Source organism: Rutilus rutilus, assembly GCF_951802725.1.
Source record: "Rutilus rutilus genome assembly, chromosome: 20".
In the NCBI taxonomy this organism is placed as follows: domain Eukaryota; kingdom Metazoa; phylum Chordata; class Actinopteri; order Cypriniformes; family Leuciscidae; genus Rutilus; species Rutilus rutilus.
The window spans coordinates 34,742,541-34,755,734 of record NC_140225.1 but is presented as its reverse complement, the minus strand read 5'-3'; the positions used below and the strand labels follow the sequence as shown (position 1 = coordinate 34,755,734).

Below are 13,194 nucleotides of genomic sequence, written 5' to 3'. Positions count from 1 at the left end.
GTTCCCAACACGCGCTCCAATAGCCGCTTAGTTATCCGCTGCAGCTGTTGCTCATCAACATGGAACCGGCCTGGTGTCACACCGGAACTGTTTCCCCAAGGGAACTCGTTCCGTTTGTTATAGTTCCTATTTGTCACTCCGTGACAGTTACCATATTACACATATATACATTTGAGCATATATTCACAAACACAGTATTTAACAGTAAACACGGGTCTAAACATTATAATATTAACCATATTAAAGTAAACACTCATACTAGCCTACTTTAATATCATGCTGTGTTTTATTATCGAACATAAAAACATCCTTGTGTTCATAAATTTAGCAATAGGCTTTTTACTCCAATCTCATTTCATAACGTACATTTTAGTCTGGCACCAGTTTGACTAGTTGCTACAATGTAAAGTTTATTTAACAATAACATGCTTACTATTGAGGCAAGTTGGAGCTAAACTTTGTAGGACAGTGGCCCTCCAGGAGCAGCATTGTACAACCCTGTCTTAATCTAAGCATAGTTTAACCAAAGCTGTCAAAGGACAGATCATAGTTTATGAGGACAAATTGTGGTCATAATTCAATTTTGACTAAATTAATTATTCTATTCTGCCTTTGCATAACAGTCTAATAATATTTCAAAGCTCCTTTCATGAGATTATTTCCAGGGACATAAATTGGTGGTAGCCCTGTACTGGAAATGTGAAAATATCCAGATTCAATCTTTAATTTTTATTGTATGTTAGCATGGATATAATTTTGAGTGGAATGGAAGGCGATGGATTGGACTTATTGCTCTTACAGTAGTGCACTCGCCTGCTGTTTGTTTTAGTACAGATGCTGTCTTACATAGGCAGAATGTAAGAGTAAACTAGCTTTATTATATTCGCTAATCCACTATATTGTATAGATCAGATTGATCAGGTCTATGCATATTTAAGTAGTGGGTGGATTTGAGAGGTTGTATTGTTGAATGGGGTGGTCGCTGTGCTTTCTGTACGTATAAAACTGAGTCGTGTCAGTGACAAGGACCAGGGGGCTAAACTAACAAGCATCCTCACACAGAATCTATCCAACTGAGGACTGACAAACATGGAAAATCAAACAATCCAATACTGCTTTCCAAACAACAATTTGTCTTGTACCAGAAGTATCCGACCTGAAGCAGAGTACATTATTGTGTACACTTTCTTCGCTGTAACATCAGTGTTCACCGTGTTTCTGAACCTGTTGGTGATCATCTCCATCTCGCACTTCAAGCAGCTCCACACTCCCACCAATGTGCTGATCTTCTCTCTGGCAGTGGCTGATCTGATCGCAGGACTGATTCTCTTGCCAGTGCAGGGAATTAAACTGATTGAGCCATGCTGGTACTTTGGAGAAATATTTTGCCCAATATTCCTTCTTATTCTTTATATTATTGTCGATGTATCTCTTTGTAATATGATTATTATTTCTGTGGATCGATACATTGCTGTGACTGACCCTTTGCGATATCCAATAAGAGTCAATAATAACAGAGCTGTTGTTTCTATTGTTGTAAACTGGTTACTCAACTTCTTTTATGCGTTTTATCTGTGTTATGAGTTTTTAATGTATCCAGAGAGGAACCACACATGTATTGGAGAATGCATACTTGTTGTTACATTGGAAAATATTATAACAGATGCTTTTGTTTGTTTAGTGGCTCCTTGTTGCATAATTATTCCTTTATATGTGAAAATCTGCTTTGTAGCAAAACGACAAGCTAAGCATTTAAATTCAGTCACAGAAAAAAAGGCCAAATCTGAAAAAAAGGCTGCAAGAACCTTAGGGATTGTAGTACTGGGTTATCTTCTTTGCTGGATGCCGTACTACATAGTTAGTCTTTCTTTTGGGAATAACGAAAATGACACTCTTATAATTGATGTAATGTTATGGATGATGTGCTTGAATTCCTGTATGAATCCACTTATATATGCAATGTTTTATCAATGGTTTAGAGTGTCAGCAAAATACATTTTGACACTTAAAATATGTGAACCTTCATCAGAATACTTCAATCTGTTCCCAGAAGAGAAATGATCACTTACACTCTTGCATGAAGCACAATTGTAAATTCCGTCTGTCTATGAATGTAATAGTTAGGGTTCTTGTGTTAAGCACTTCCTTATCAAACATTAGATGACACCAGAATCTGTGCAACACCTATGTTTGTGAATAGTTTAAATATTCTGCCTATTATGTATAAATATTGAGAACATGAACATGTGTGAGTAACAGTGAGTAACATTTTTGCTCTCTTGAAGGCCTTAAAATGACTGAGTCAACTACACCATTATCTTTAAATACAAAGTAATCTTTTTTTTAAGAAAAAAAGACAATGAAAAATATTTCAATTGAATTGTGGCCACAATTTTTTCTGTTATAATGAGCTGAAATAAATATGTTCAGATATGTGTTTGTGTGATATGTTTGTGTAAAAACATATACAGTGTTGCCATATTTGCCCTGTGTCTGAATTTGTCCATGTTGTATGTGGTCATATTTCATAATGCTAGGTTTATGTATGTATATATATATATATATATATATATATATATATATATATATATATATATATATATATAGTCAATTTCATGCACAATGGTAATACAGCACCGTTTACATTTTACTTATTAAAGATATAGATTTAAAAAAAAAACTTTTATTTAAACTACTAATCTTAAAAAAAAGAAAACGGGTTTAAACCACCTTTAAAAAATCAGGTAATTTAATGAATGAATGAATAAACTGAATGAAGCATTTATCTAGCTCTTCTAGACACTACTGTACACTCAAAGGATCAGTCTCTCTTCTCAACCTCCACTAGATATTTATCTGTGAAGTGAATTGAAGTGCATATTCAACAGTGACCTGAGAGTCTGAACATAAACATCATCATCATCATCATCAAATCAATATTTGTCTTTATCCTTTATCCAACACCGACATGAGCTTTTTGTATCTTTTTTTTCCTCTGGTTTGCTCACTGGAGGAATAAAAGATTAAAGAATTATGGAATAACTTTCTAGTGGCTCCATGATAAACATACTATCTCTAATCTTATCCGACAAGTAATGACTGATACTAACTGTTGCATTTACAAAAATATATTTATACAATAATACTATATTAGCTGTACCTTCTCTTCGACTGTCATTTCTATCATATTCTCTCATTCTTTTTTCTCTCATTTTCTTGCTCTGTTTGTCATCCCATCCCAAAAAAGCTTGTTTCTGCCACGGAATAAAAAACACAAAAGGCAATTGTGACTTTTTATCTCACGATTCAGACTTTTTTTTTCTTTTTTTTCATAAATGTGAGATGTAGACATGCAATTGTGAGAAATAAAGTCAGCATTGTGAGATATAAACAATTCTCAAAACCCAGAACAAAACCTATTGCGTTTCTTTAGTCTCAAGTCTTGCCCACATAAAAATCAGGCGTGTGCACGATACGCACAACTTTAATGGCTTTATCAGATTATTTGAGAGATTATGGCCATTTCAGTGTGTTTGGAATTTTAAATGAACACCAACTAGTTACTTGAAGAAAAAAAATCCTCTGTTTTTGAAAAAAGAAAAAGAAAATTGTCACTGAAATAAGGCCATGAAACCCATACTGATTATTGCTTCACAAGACTTTTGAAACTTGCATCACATAGCCTAGAATATTTGCTTTAAAACTATGTGAAAACCATCCTGCCTACTCATTCAGATAAGGAAATATATTGATTTAAAATTTGTAAGATGTTTTGTGTAAGAAAGCTTTATGCGATCATCATGAATATTCATGTGTTTCATACCTAAAAAAGACAAAGACCCTCCCATAATGGCCCTATCAGGTGCTATCAGGCCCTATCATTATGAGGAACCTTGCACAAAGAATGAGGAGAGATTTAAAAAAGAATGGCTTTTTGATTGTTTGGATTTATTTACAATACAACATAATCCAAAGATACACAACAAAGGACAAAAAAGCACATTATTGAACACACAGATCTAAAGACAGAGACTTGAACAGTCACATAACTTTGTGCCATTCATGAAACATTGTTACGAACTGCTCCGAGACACGAGGGTAGAGGATCCAAAAGCAGCTTTTATTAAAGGGGTTATCCAGAATCGTAATCCAACAAGCAGAGGGTCAAGCAGAGGGTCAAGCACAGGAAGACAGTCCAAACAAACAAACAAACAAACAAACAAACAAACAAACAGACAGACAAAACAAAACAAAACAGGCAGGGGTCAGAGGATTACATAAGAGTAATCCACGGGACAGACAAGAAAACCAGGGAAAACGCTCAGAAGTTCAGTGCAACAACATACAAAACTTCGCAGTGAGTGAATGAGTGAACATGGTATAAATAAGCTGAGACTAACAGGGTGATGAGACACAGGTGAATGCAATCAGTGATGATGAGTCCGGGCAGTGAGTTATGGGAAATGTAGTTTGTGAGGGAGTGATAATAGTCTGGTGTGGATTACCCTCTGGTGGCTCTCAAGGGCACTCCAGCTGGTGACCGTTACATAGACCCCCCTCAAAGGAGCAGCTTCTAGACGCTCTAAAATTGTCCAGGAGGGAGGTGGAGCGGAGGCGGACCTGGGGGAGGGATGGAGGGCTAGGCCAGTGGAGCGGAAGAGGACCTGGAGACTGCAGCAAGATGGGAGGCCAGGGCGGAGCAGGCAGTGCAGGCGACCAGGGCGGAGGAGACGACCCTTCAGGAGGCCAGGGAGGAGACGACCCTTCAGGAGGCCAGGGAGGAGCAGGCTGTGCAGACGGCCAGGGAGGAGACAGCCCTTCAGGCGGCCAGGGCGTAGCAGACGGTTCAGGGGGACCAGGCAGACCTGGCAGTTCAGGGCTACAGGGTGGACCAGACAGTTCAGGAGACCATGGCGGCGCGGCTTTCATGGGCCTGACAAGGGACCTCCTGCCCCCCCCCCCTCCCCAAACATTTCCTTGGGGGCGGCTATGGGGTTATGGGCAGGAACAGACACCGGCTCAGGAAGAGGAACAGACACCACCTCAGGAACAGGAGCAGACTCTGGCTCAGGGATAGGAACAGACAGCGTGGCAGCAGCCATCTCTGCTGAGGGCTCAGGTTCAGGCGTGTCGGTGGCCATCTCTGCTGAGGTCCGGAGACACTGGCTCGGCTGCGGCCATCTTGTCCGGAGACACTGGCTCGACTGCGGCCATCTTGTCCGGAGACACTGGCTTGGCGGCGGCCATCTTGTCGCCGGAGACACTGGCTCAGCAGGTGTGAGGTGAGCAGTCTCTGGCTCGGCAGACGTGACGTGAACAGTCTCTGGATTGGCAGTGGCCATCTTGTCCGGAGACACTGGCTCGACAGACGTGACATGAACAGCGTGGCAGCAGCCATATCTGCTGAGGGATCAGTTCAGGCATGTCGGCGGCCATCTCTGCTATTGGCTCAGGTTCAGGCGTTACGGTTGCCATCTCTGCCGAGGTTCGGAGACACTGGCACGGAGGCGGCCATCTTGTCTGTAGACACTGGCTCGGCGGCGGCCATCTTGTCCGGAGACACTGGCTCGGCGGTGGCCATCTTGTCCGGAGACACTGGCTCGGCGGCGGCCATCTTGTCCGGAGACACTGGCTCGGCTGCGGCCAAGGCCATCTTGTCCGGAGACACTGGCTCGGCGGCGGCCATCTTGTACGGAGACACTGGCTCGGCGGCGGCCATCTTGTACGGAGACACTGGCTCGGCGGCGGCCATCTTGTCCGGAGACACTGGCTCGGCTGCGGCCATCTTGTCCAGAGACACTGGCTCGGCTGCGGCCGCGGCCATCTTGTCCGAAGACACTGGCTCAGCGGCGGCCATCTTGTCCGGAGACACTGGCTCGGCTGCGGCCAACTTGAAACATGGCCAACAAGAGGACATGTCTTACCTTAAAAATCTTTCTCATTTTCAAATCGCGTTCTTCGAATTCTTCTGAGGTAAATCAAAGGTAAACAGGTCAGGAAAGCACAAACACAACGTGTCTTCCAAACTTGATGAAAAGCAGAGGAGGACTGAAGTCTCTGATTCTTTATTTAGAGGTGATGAGGGCGTTTACAGCTCTGCGTTCCTTCACGTGGACTGGTGACTGGTGAATGTGGTGTGGTCACATTAGAGTTAATGAGCACATACTGAAGAAACTGTACATGTCGTTGCTTTCATACCGATTACTTAGAGAATATTTGTTTTTGATATAATTTACATAATTTAAAAAAGAGACTCCAAGCTTTGTAAAGACATACGTCACAAGTATGTGTGACAAACATTCACTGAGTTACAGATCATTTTCTGTCGTGTTTCATAATGAACTTCACATTGAGAGAGACGGCAGAATGTGCATCATGTTTATTTTCTTTATTTTACGAACATTTAACAGTTTTGAATGATGTATAACATGATGTAATAAATCAACAGAGTATTTTGAGTCTCTTTTGCACTGATAAGAAAAAAAGCGAGCTGGTATTGCCGGCGTGACCTCCGACCCCAGGTGGTTAATTATGTTTACCTGCACCTCCTTGTTATCACCCTCAGCATGACATAATATTAGGGCATTGTACTCTCGGTGAGGTTTAGGACGACGGAGTAACTACACTGCAGCCCTTCCACTCCACTCCCTCCATCATAATATCATCTGCACTAAGTCTATGCACACAACGGATCTGGAACCGCAGCCCACCACAGACCCGGAGCTGATGCCCGCCACGGACCAAGAGCCTGAGCCGATGCCCACTACAGAGGCAATTCCTGCAGCCATGTCTGTCACCAGAGCCAATTCAGTCTGAGCAGGTGTGTGAGCCGATTCCTGTATCCGTTCCAGTGGGAATATTAACAGAATACGAAGGCATGGAGTGGAGCCCTGTCCATACTCCGGGCGCTGCTGTGGAAATGATGAACTTGAACCCTTGTGGGATTAAGGAATAGGAAGAGATTATTTCCAAACCTGCTCCCACCCAGCCTCCCACTCCCACCTCCTCTGCTTATGCCATCCAGTTCTTGAGCCTTGTCTTTGCTGGCTCCTTTCAGCCCTTCAAATCCTCCCTCATTGCTATCACCTAGCAACTCGGATCTGCCTGGGGCTTCCAGTTCGCTAGCTCCGCCAAAAGATGTCATTCCCCTGGCTTTATCTCAATCCTCTGAGCCCATCACTCCACCTTGGCCCCTCTCCCCCTCGGCTCCTCCTGGGACCGTCATCCTTATGGCTTCACCGGGCCTCCTCACCCCTCCAGCTCTGTCTTGGTCAGTCCATTTTCTCTTAATTCAGGGGTCTCCAGTCCTGCAAAGTATAGCTCCAACCTCACATAAACACACCTGCTAATCAAGGTCTTACTAGGCAAATTCGAAACTACTAGGCAGGAGGGTTGAGGCAAGTTGGAGCTAAACTTTGTAGGACAGTGGCCCTCCAGGAGCAGCATTGTACAACCCTGTCTTAATCTAAGCATAGTTTAACCAAAGCTGTCAAAGGACAGATCATAGTTTATGAGGACAAATTGTGGTCATAATTCAATTTTGACTAAATTAATTATTCTATTCTGCCTTTGCATAACAGTCTAATAATATTTCAAAGCTCCTTTCTTGAGATTATTTCCAGGGACATAAATTGGTGGTAGCCCTATACTGGAAACATGAAAACATCCAGATTCAATCTTTAATTTTTATTGTATGTTAACATGGATATAATTTTGAGTGGAATGGAAGGCGATGGATTGGACTTATTGCTCTTACAGTAGTGCACTCGCCTGCTGTTTGTTTTAGTACAGATGCTGTCTTACATAGGCAGAATGTAAGAGTAAACTAGCTTTATTATATTCGCTAATCCACTATATTGTATAGATCAGATTGATCAGGTCTATGCATATTTAAGTAGTGGGTGGATTTGAGGGGTTGTTTTGTTGAATGGGGTGGTCGCTGTGCTTTCTGTGCCTATAAAACTGAGTCGTGTCAGTGACAAGGACCAGGGGGCTAAACTAACAAGCATCCTCACACAGAATCTATCCAACTGAGGACTGACAAACATGGAAAATCAAACAATCCAATACTGCTTTCCAAACAACAATTTGTCTTGTACCAGAAGTATCGGACCTGAAGCAGAGTACATCATTGTGTACATTTTCATCGCTGTAACATCAGTGTTCACCGTGTTTCTGAACCTGTTGGTGATCATCTCCATCTCGCACTTCAAGCAGCTCCACACTCCCACCAATGTGCTGATCTTCTCTCTGGCAGTGGCTGATCTGATCACAGGACTGATTATCTTGCCAGTGCAGGGAATGAAACTGATTGAGCCATGCTGGTACTTTGGAGAAATATTTTGCCCAATATTCCTTTTTATTCTTTATATTATTGTCGATGTATCTCTTGGTAATATGATTATTATTTCTGTGGATCGATACATTGCTGTGACTGACCCTTTGCGATATCCAATAAGAGTCAATAATAACAGAGCTGTTGTTTCTATTGTTGTAAACTGGTTACTCAACTTCTTTTATGCGTTTTATCTGGTGTATGAGTTTTTACTGTATCCAGAGAGGAACCACACATGTATTGGAGAATGCATACTTGTTGTTACATTGGAAAATATTATAATAGATGCTTTTGTTTGTTTAGTGGCTCCTTGTTGCATAATTATTCCTTTATATGTGAAAATCTGCTTTGTAGCAAAACGGCAAGCTAAGCATTTAAATTCAGTCACAGAAAAAAAGGCCAAATCTGAAAAAAAGGCTGCAAGAACCTTAGGGATTGTAGTACTGGTTTATCTTCTTTGCTGGATGCCGTACTTCATAGTTAGTCTTTCTTTTGGGAATGACGAAAATGACACTCTTATAATTGATGTAATGTTATGGATGCAGTGCTTGAATTCCTGTATGAATCCACTTATATATGCAATGTTTTATCAATGGTTTAGAGTGTCAGCAAAATACATTTTGACACTGAAAATATGTGAACCTTCATCAGAATACTTAAATCTGTTCCCAGAAGAGAAATGATCACTTACACTCTTGCATGAAGCACAATTGTAAATTCCGTCTGTCTATGAATGGAATAGTTAGAGTTCTTGTGTTAAGCACTTCCTTATCAAACATTAGATGACACCAGAATCTGTGCAACACCTATGTTTGTGAATAGTTTAAATATTCTGCCTATTATGTATAAATATTGAGAACATGAACATGTGTGAGTAACAGTGAGTAACATTTTTGCTCTCTTGAAGGCCTTAAAATGACTAAGTCAACTACACCATTATCTTTAAATACAAAGTAATCTTTTTCTTAAGAAAAAAAGACAATGAAAAATATTTCGGTAACACTCTATTTTGATAGTCCGTTCGTTGAGACTATACTAGTTATTAGTAGCCATTCAGTAGCTTGTCAACAGTGCACCAGTTGACATTCAACAACACTGTTTCAACAGACAAGTAACATAAGTTCAACTGACTGCCTATAGACTATAAGGTACAATTCAAGTGTTAATCTACAGATTTTACGAAAAAAGTGCCTGTTGACTGTCAATATTATTTTGCAACAGGTTATTAACCAATTGGTGACTAACTTTCAATTGTCAACTAACTTTCTGTAGATTGAGTACCAACAACTCAAGATCAATCTGTCAGTTAAATGTCAACAGTCATGTCAGCATATGAAGTATATGATACTGTATATCCTACTCAAGGGGTCTCATATGCATCAAATTAATGATTATTTTAGCTGATTTAAAACTGTTTTTTAAAAATGTTTTAACCATTTGTAGATAATCTGTTGATAGTCAACTAAAGATTACATGTAGTTGCTTATTTGTTGCTTGTCAACAAAGAAATTGTTTATGATCAGTAGACTATTAATAGACATTCTCAACTAAGCGTTAGTATATATATTTTAGGACTATCTGATTAAAGTGAAAAAGAGTTTATATCAGTAGAAAGTCTATAACCTATCAACAGATTAATATATTGTTTATGATCAGTTGACTATTAATAGACATTATCCACTAAGTGTTAGTAGATATCTTTTAGGACTATCTAATTAAAGTGAAAGACAGTTGATATCAGTAGAAAGTCTATAACCTATCAACAGATTGCATACCTAACCTGACTGAACAAACACTATATGCCAGCACATCAGAGAAAAAAAAAAAAAATCACTTTTATAAAAAAAAAAAAAAAAAAAAAAAATACAACCCATTATTTACTAGGATATTACGACGATCACATCTGAACCATCTCTGATTATGTGAAAACAATTATATTAAGCATTCCAAATGAGAAAACTCTCAATAGTCTACAACATTTCAAATGCCGAGGCCAAGATCAAAAGTTATAAACAACAAATAACAATAATTATTAATTAATACATGTAGCCTTTCATGACAGTAAGTTTTACAGAAAATCGCATTTATTAAATGCAGTTTAACGTTATAACAGTTACTCATTTAAGAAAAAATCTCTGTTCGTGCTGCAAACTCGCTTCGGAGGATTAACAGACAAGACTATAGTTTAAACCCTTAACAATACCTTGTTTAATCGTTTAACCATTTTGTAACATTTAGTTTATTTAACGTTACGGTAAGACACAAGGGGCCCTATCTTGCACCCAGCGCAATTGACTTTGTACACCGACGCATGTTTCATTCCTATTTTGCACCCGCGCAAAGCGCGCTTTTCCCTCCACAGAAGCACGTCGCTAAACTAGGGAATGAACTTGCGCTCTCTGGGCGGTTCAGCGCAAAAAAGGAGGCGTGTTCCGGCGCAAACGTTCCCTGGTGCTATTTTACTGTTCCATAAAACAATTGCGCCACTGGCCAGAAAAAACCTAGTCTAAAGTCAGTGGCGCGTTGCGCGTTGTTCATTATGCTATTTTAAGGGCGCATGCTTGACCATAATGTATAGAGTGCACAAACGCTCATACACTGTGATTCTCTAATCTACACAGAAGCAGCAGTTTTCATTTTTGCAAATCATATTATTACAAACGATAGATAGATAGATAGATAGATAGATAGATAGATAGATAGATCATTTATTATAAATATAATAATTTATTATAAAAGCATACATCTAGCTTACACATTTACCCACATTATTATATGCCTGTTTAGCCGAAGCTAATTTGGGTGTGTTTCTCCCATCCCCAATGTCACTTCTCTCTCTTTTACGGCCGTGACGAGAGCGTTGGTCTCCTCGGCTGTGAACCGCTCTTGACGCGCGCCTGGCAAATCCGCCGTTATAATAGCAATACGCCAAGGAAAAAGTGCGTCTGCTCTTAAAGGGAATGTGAGATGATGCTCTGATTGGTTTATTTCACGTTACGCCCAAACCACACCTATGAATAATGAAGCTACTTCAGACCAACCCCTTTTAGATTTGCGCCCGGCGCAAGAGTCATTTATCCCGCCGGGAAAATAGCAACAGCGCCGAGACCCGCCCACAAAGTTAATTGCGCTTTGCGCTTTGACACTTGCGTTTCAGATTGTTAAAATAGGGCCCAAAATGCGTTTTCTCCTATAGAACCATAATACACCAAAACACAATATAATGAACAAAATACATAATTTTTATTAGCTAACGTAACGTTAGATGTAATCCAAATCTTTATAATCCATACGCAAGCAAGAAACAGATCCAAATTCAGCCCTTCATCCACATCCAGCGATCTCCATCTCCATTCTCAGCAGCGACCATAAATGTCAAATCCCGGGCTCGTGAGTCGTGATGAATTTAAATAAAAAAATTGCGCCCTCAAGAAGCGTTACGACATGTTTTACGGCAGTGATATCAAACGCTCATTGGCTCTCGCCTGCTTCGTCACAGATTGCAGCATGCCGTGTTTCAGTTGAAACAACATTGCAATGCAGAAGCGCGCGCGCCGTCTTCATGCAGAGGGAAGCTGGGTTAACATTTTCATGGATTAATAACTTAAATTATGCTCTGTCCCTTATACAAAACTACTATATACTGCCAGAGAGGACTGCAACACATCGTCATTTGAGCGACTTTTGGTACCGATTTACATTTTCGCAATAAATTATTATGATTACACATCTGTTGTTTTTCTTCATAATTTTAGCCTGCATAGTTTCAAGAAATGGTTATGGGTAGGTTTAGGGGCAGGAGTAGGATTAATGTTAGTGGCTCAAAATATATTTTAATGCTATTAATAAAACTGGCATTTCCCTACACATCTCTGTCCATAAAGTGTTTTATTCTTTTTATATTCTGTATAAGATGAGTAATTTATATTTAGGTTTGAGAGTAGGGTTAAGGGAACTTACATTTATCTATAAAACAGTATAAGGGAAATGATACAGATATCTTTATGATTCGTAAACGTTTTGTAGCTGTGAATTCGTAATAATTCTACGTTGCAGACATGTCTGTATCATAGGCTACGTTTCAGCATCTATCCAAACGTACAAAAAAGTATGTTTTCAATCTGTTGATAGGTTATAGACTTTCTACTGATATAAACTGTTTTTCACTTTAATTAGATAGTCCTAAAATGTATCTACTAACACTTAGTGGATAGTGTCTATTAATAGTCTACTGATCATAAAAAATTTATTTGTTGACAAGCAACAGATCTAATCTTTAGTTGACTATCAACAGGTTATCAACAAATGGTGAACAATTTTTTTAAAAACAGTTTTAAATCAGCTAAAATAATCATTAATTTGATGCACATGAGACCCCTTGAGTAGGATATACAGTATCATATACTTCATATGCTGACATGACTTTGACTTTTAACTGACAGATTGATCTTGAGTTGTTGGTACTCAATCTACAGAAAGTTAGTTGACAATTGAAAGTTAGTCGCCAATTGGTTAATAACCTGTTGCAAAATAACATTGACAGTCAACAGGCACTTTTTTGTAAAATCTGTAGATTAACACTTGAATTGTACCTTATAGTCTATAGGCAGTCAGTTGAACATATGCAGGCCTGATAGCACTCCGGCGCTGCGCCGGTTCTCTTACAAGAGGTTCTCTCGTATTGTGTAAGTTGCTTACGCATTGGGAAAGTCTTCTTTCTTCGAGATCTGAAGCCAAAAATTATCCTTAATTTTGCTTTTATTGTCAACGCAGTGCGGCAGCCGGCAGACCATAGCAGGCTGTATAAGCGTGCTCATTGGTTGCCCGGTGGCAACTGCTTAAGCCTATCAGTGAGCCCT

At 39.8% G+C, this 13,194-nt stretch overlaps 2 protein-coding genes across 2 annotated transcripts; both read left to right on the top strand.

Moving 5' to 3' along the window:
* Nucleotides 1-1,089: 1,089 nt before the first annotated feature.
* Nucleotides 1,090-2,061, top strand: LOC311279644 (trace amine-associated receptor 13c-like; the record flags this gene model as incomplete). Its single annotated transcript, XM_084391271.1, has 1 exon — nucleotides 1,090-2,061. One exon carries the CDS (start codon nucleotides 1,090-1,092, stop codon nucleotides 2,059-2,061), a length of 972 nt encoding a protein of 323 aa, XP_084247397.1.
* Nucleotides 2,062-8,046: 5,985 nt separating this feature from the next.
* On the top strand, nucleotides 8,047-9,018 carry LOC311279643 (trace amine-associated receptor 13c-like; the record flags this gene model as incomplete). The annotated part of the gene is made up of 1 exon (XM_084391270.1): nucleotides 8,047-9,018. The coding sequence occupies one exon, from the start codon at nucleotides 8,047-8,049 to the stop codon at nucleotides 9,016-9,018; it is 972 nt and encodes a 323-aa protein (XP_084247396.1).
* Between the last annotated feature and the right edge of the window lie 4,176 nt (nucleotides 9,019-13,194).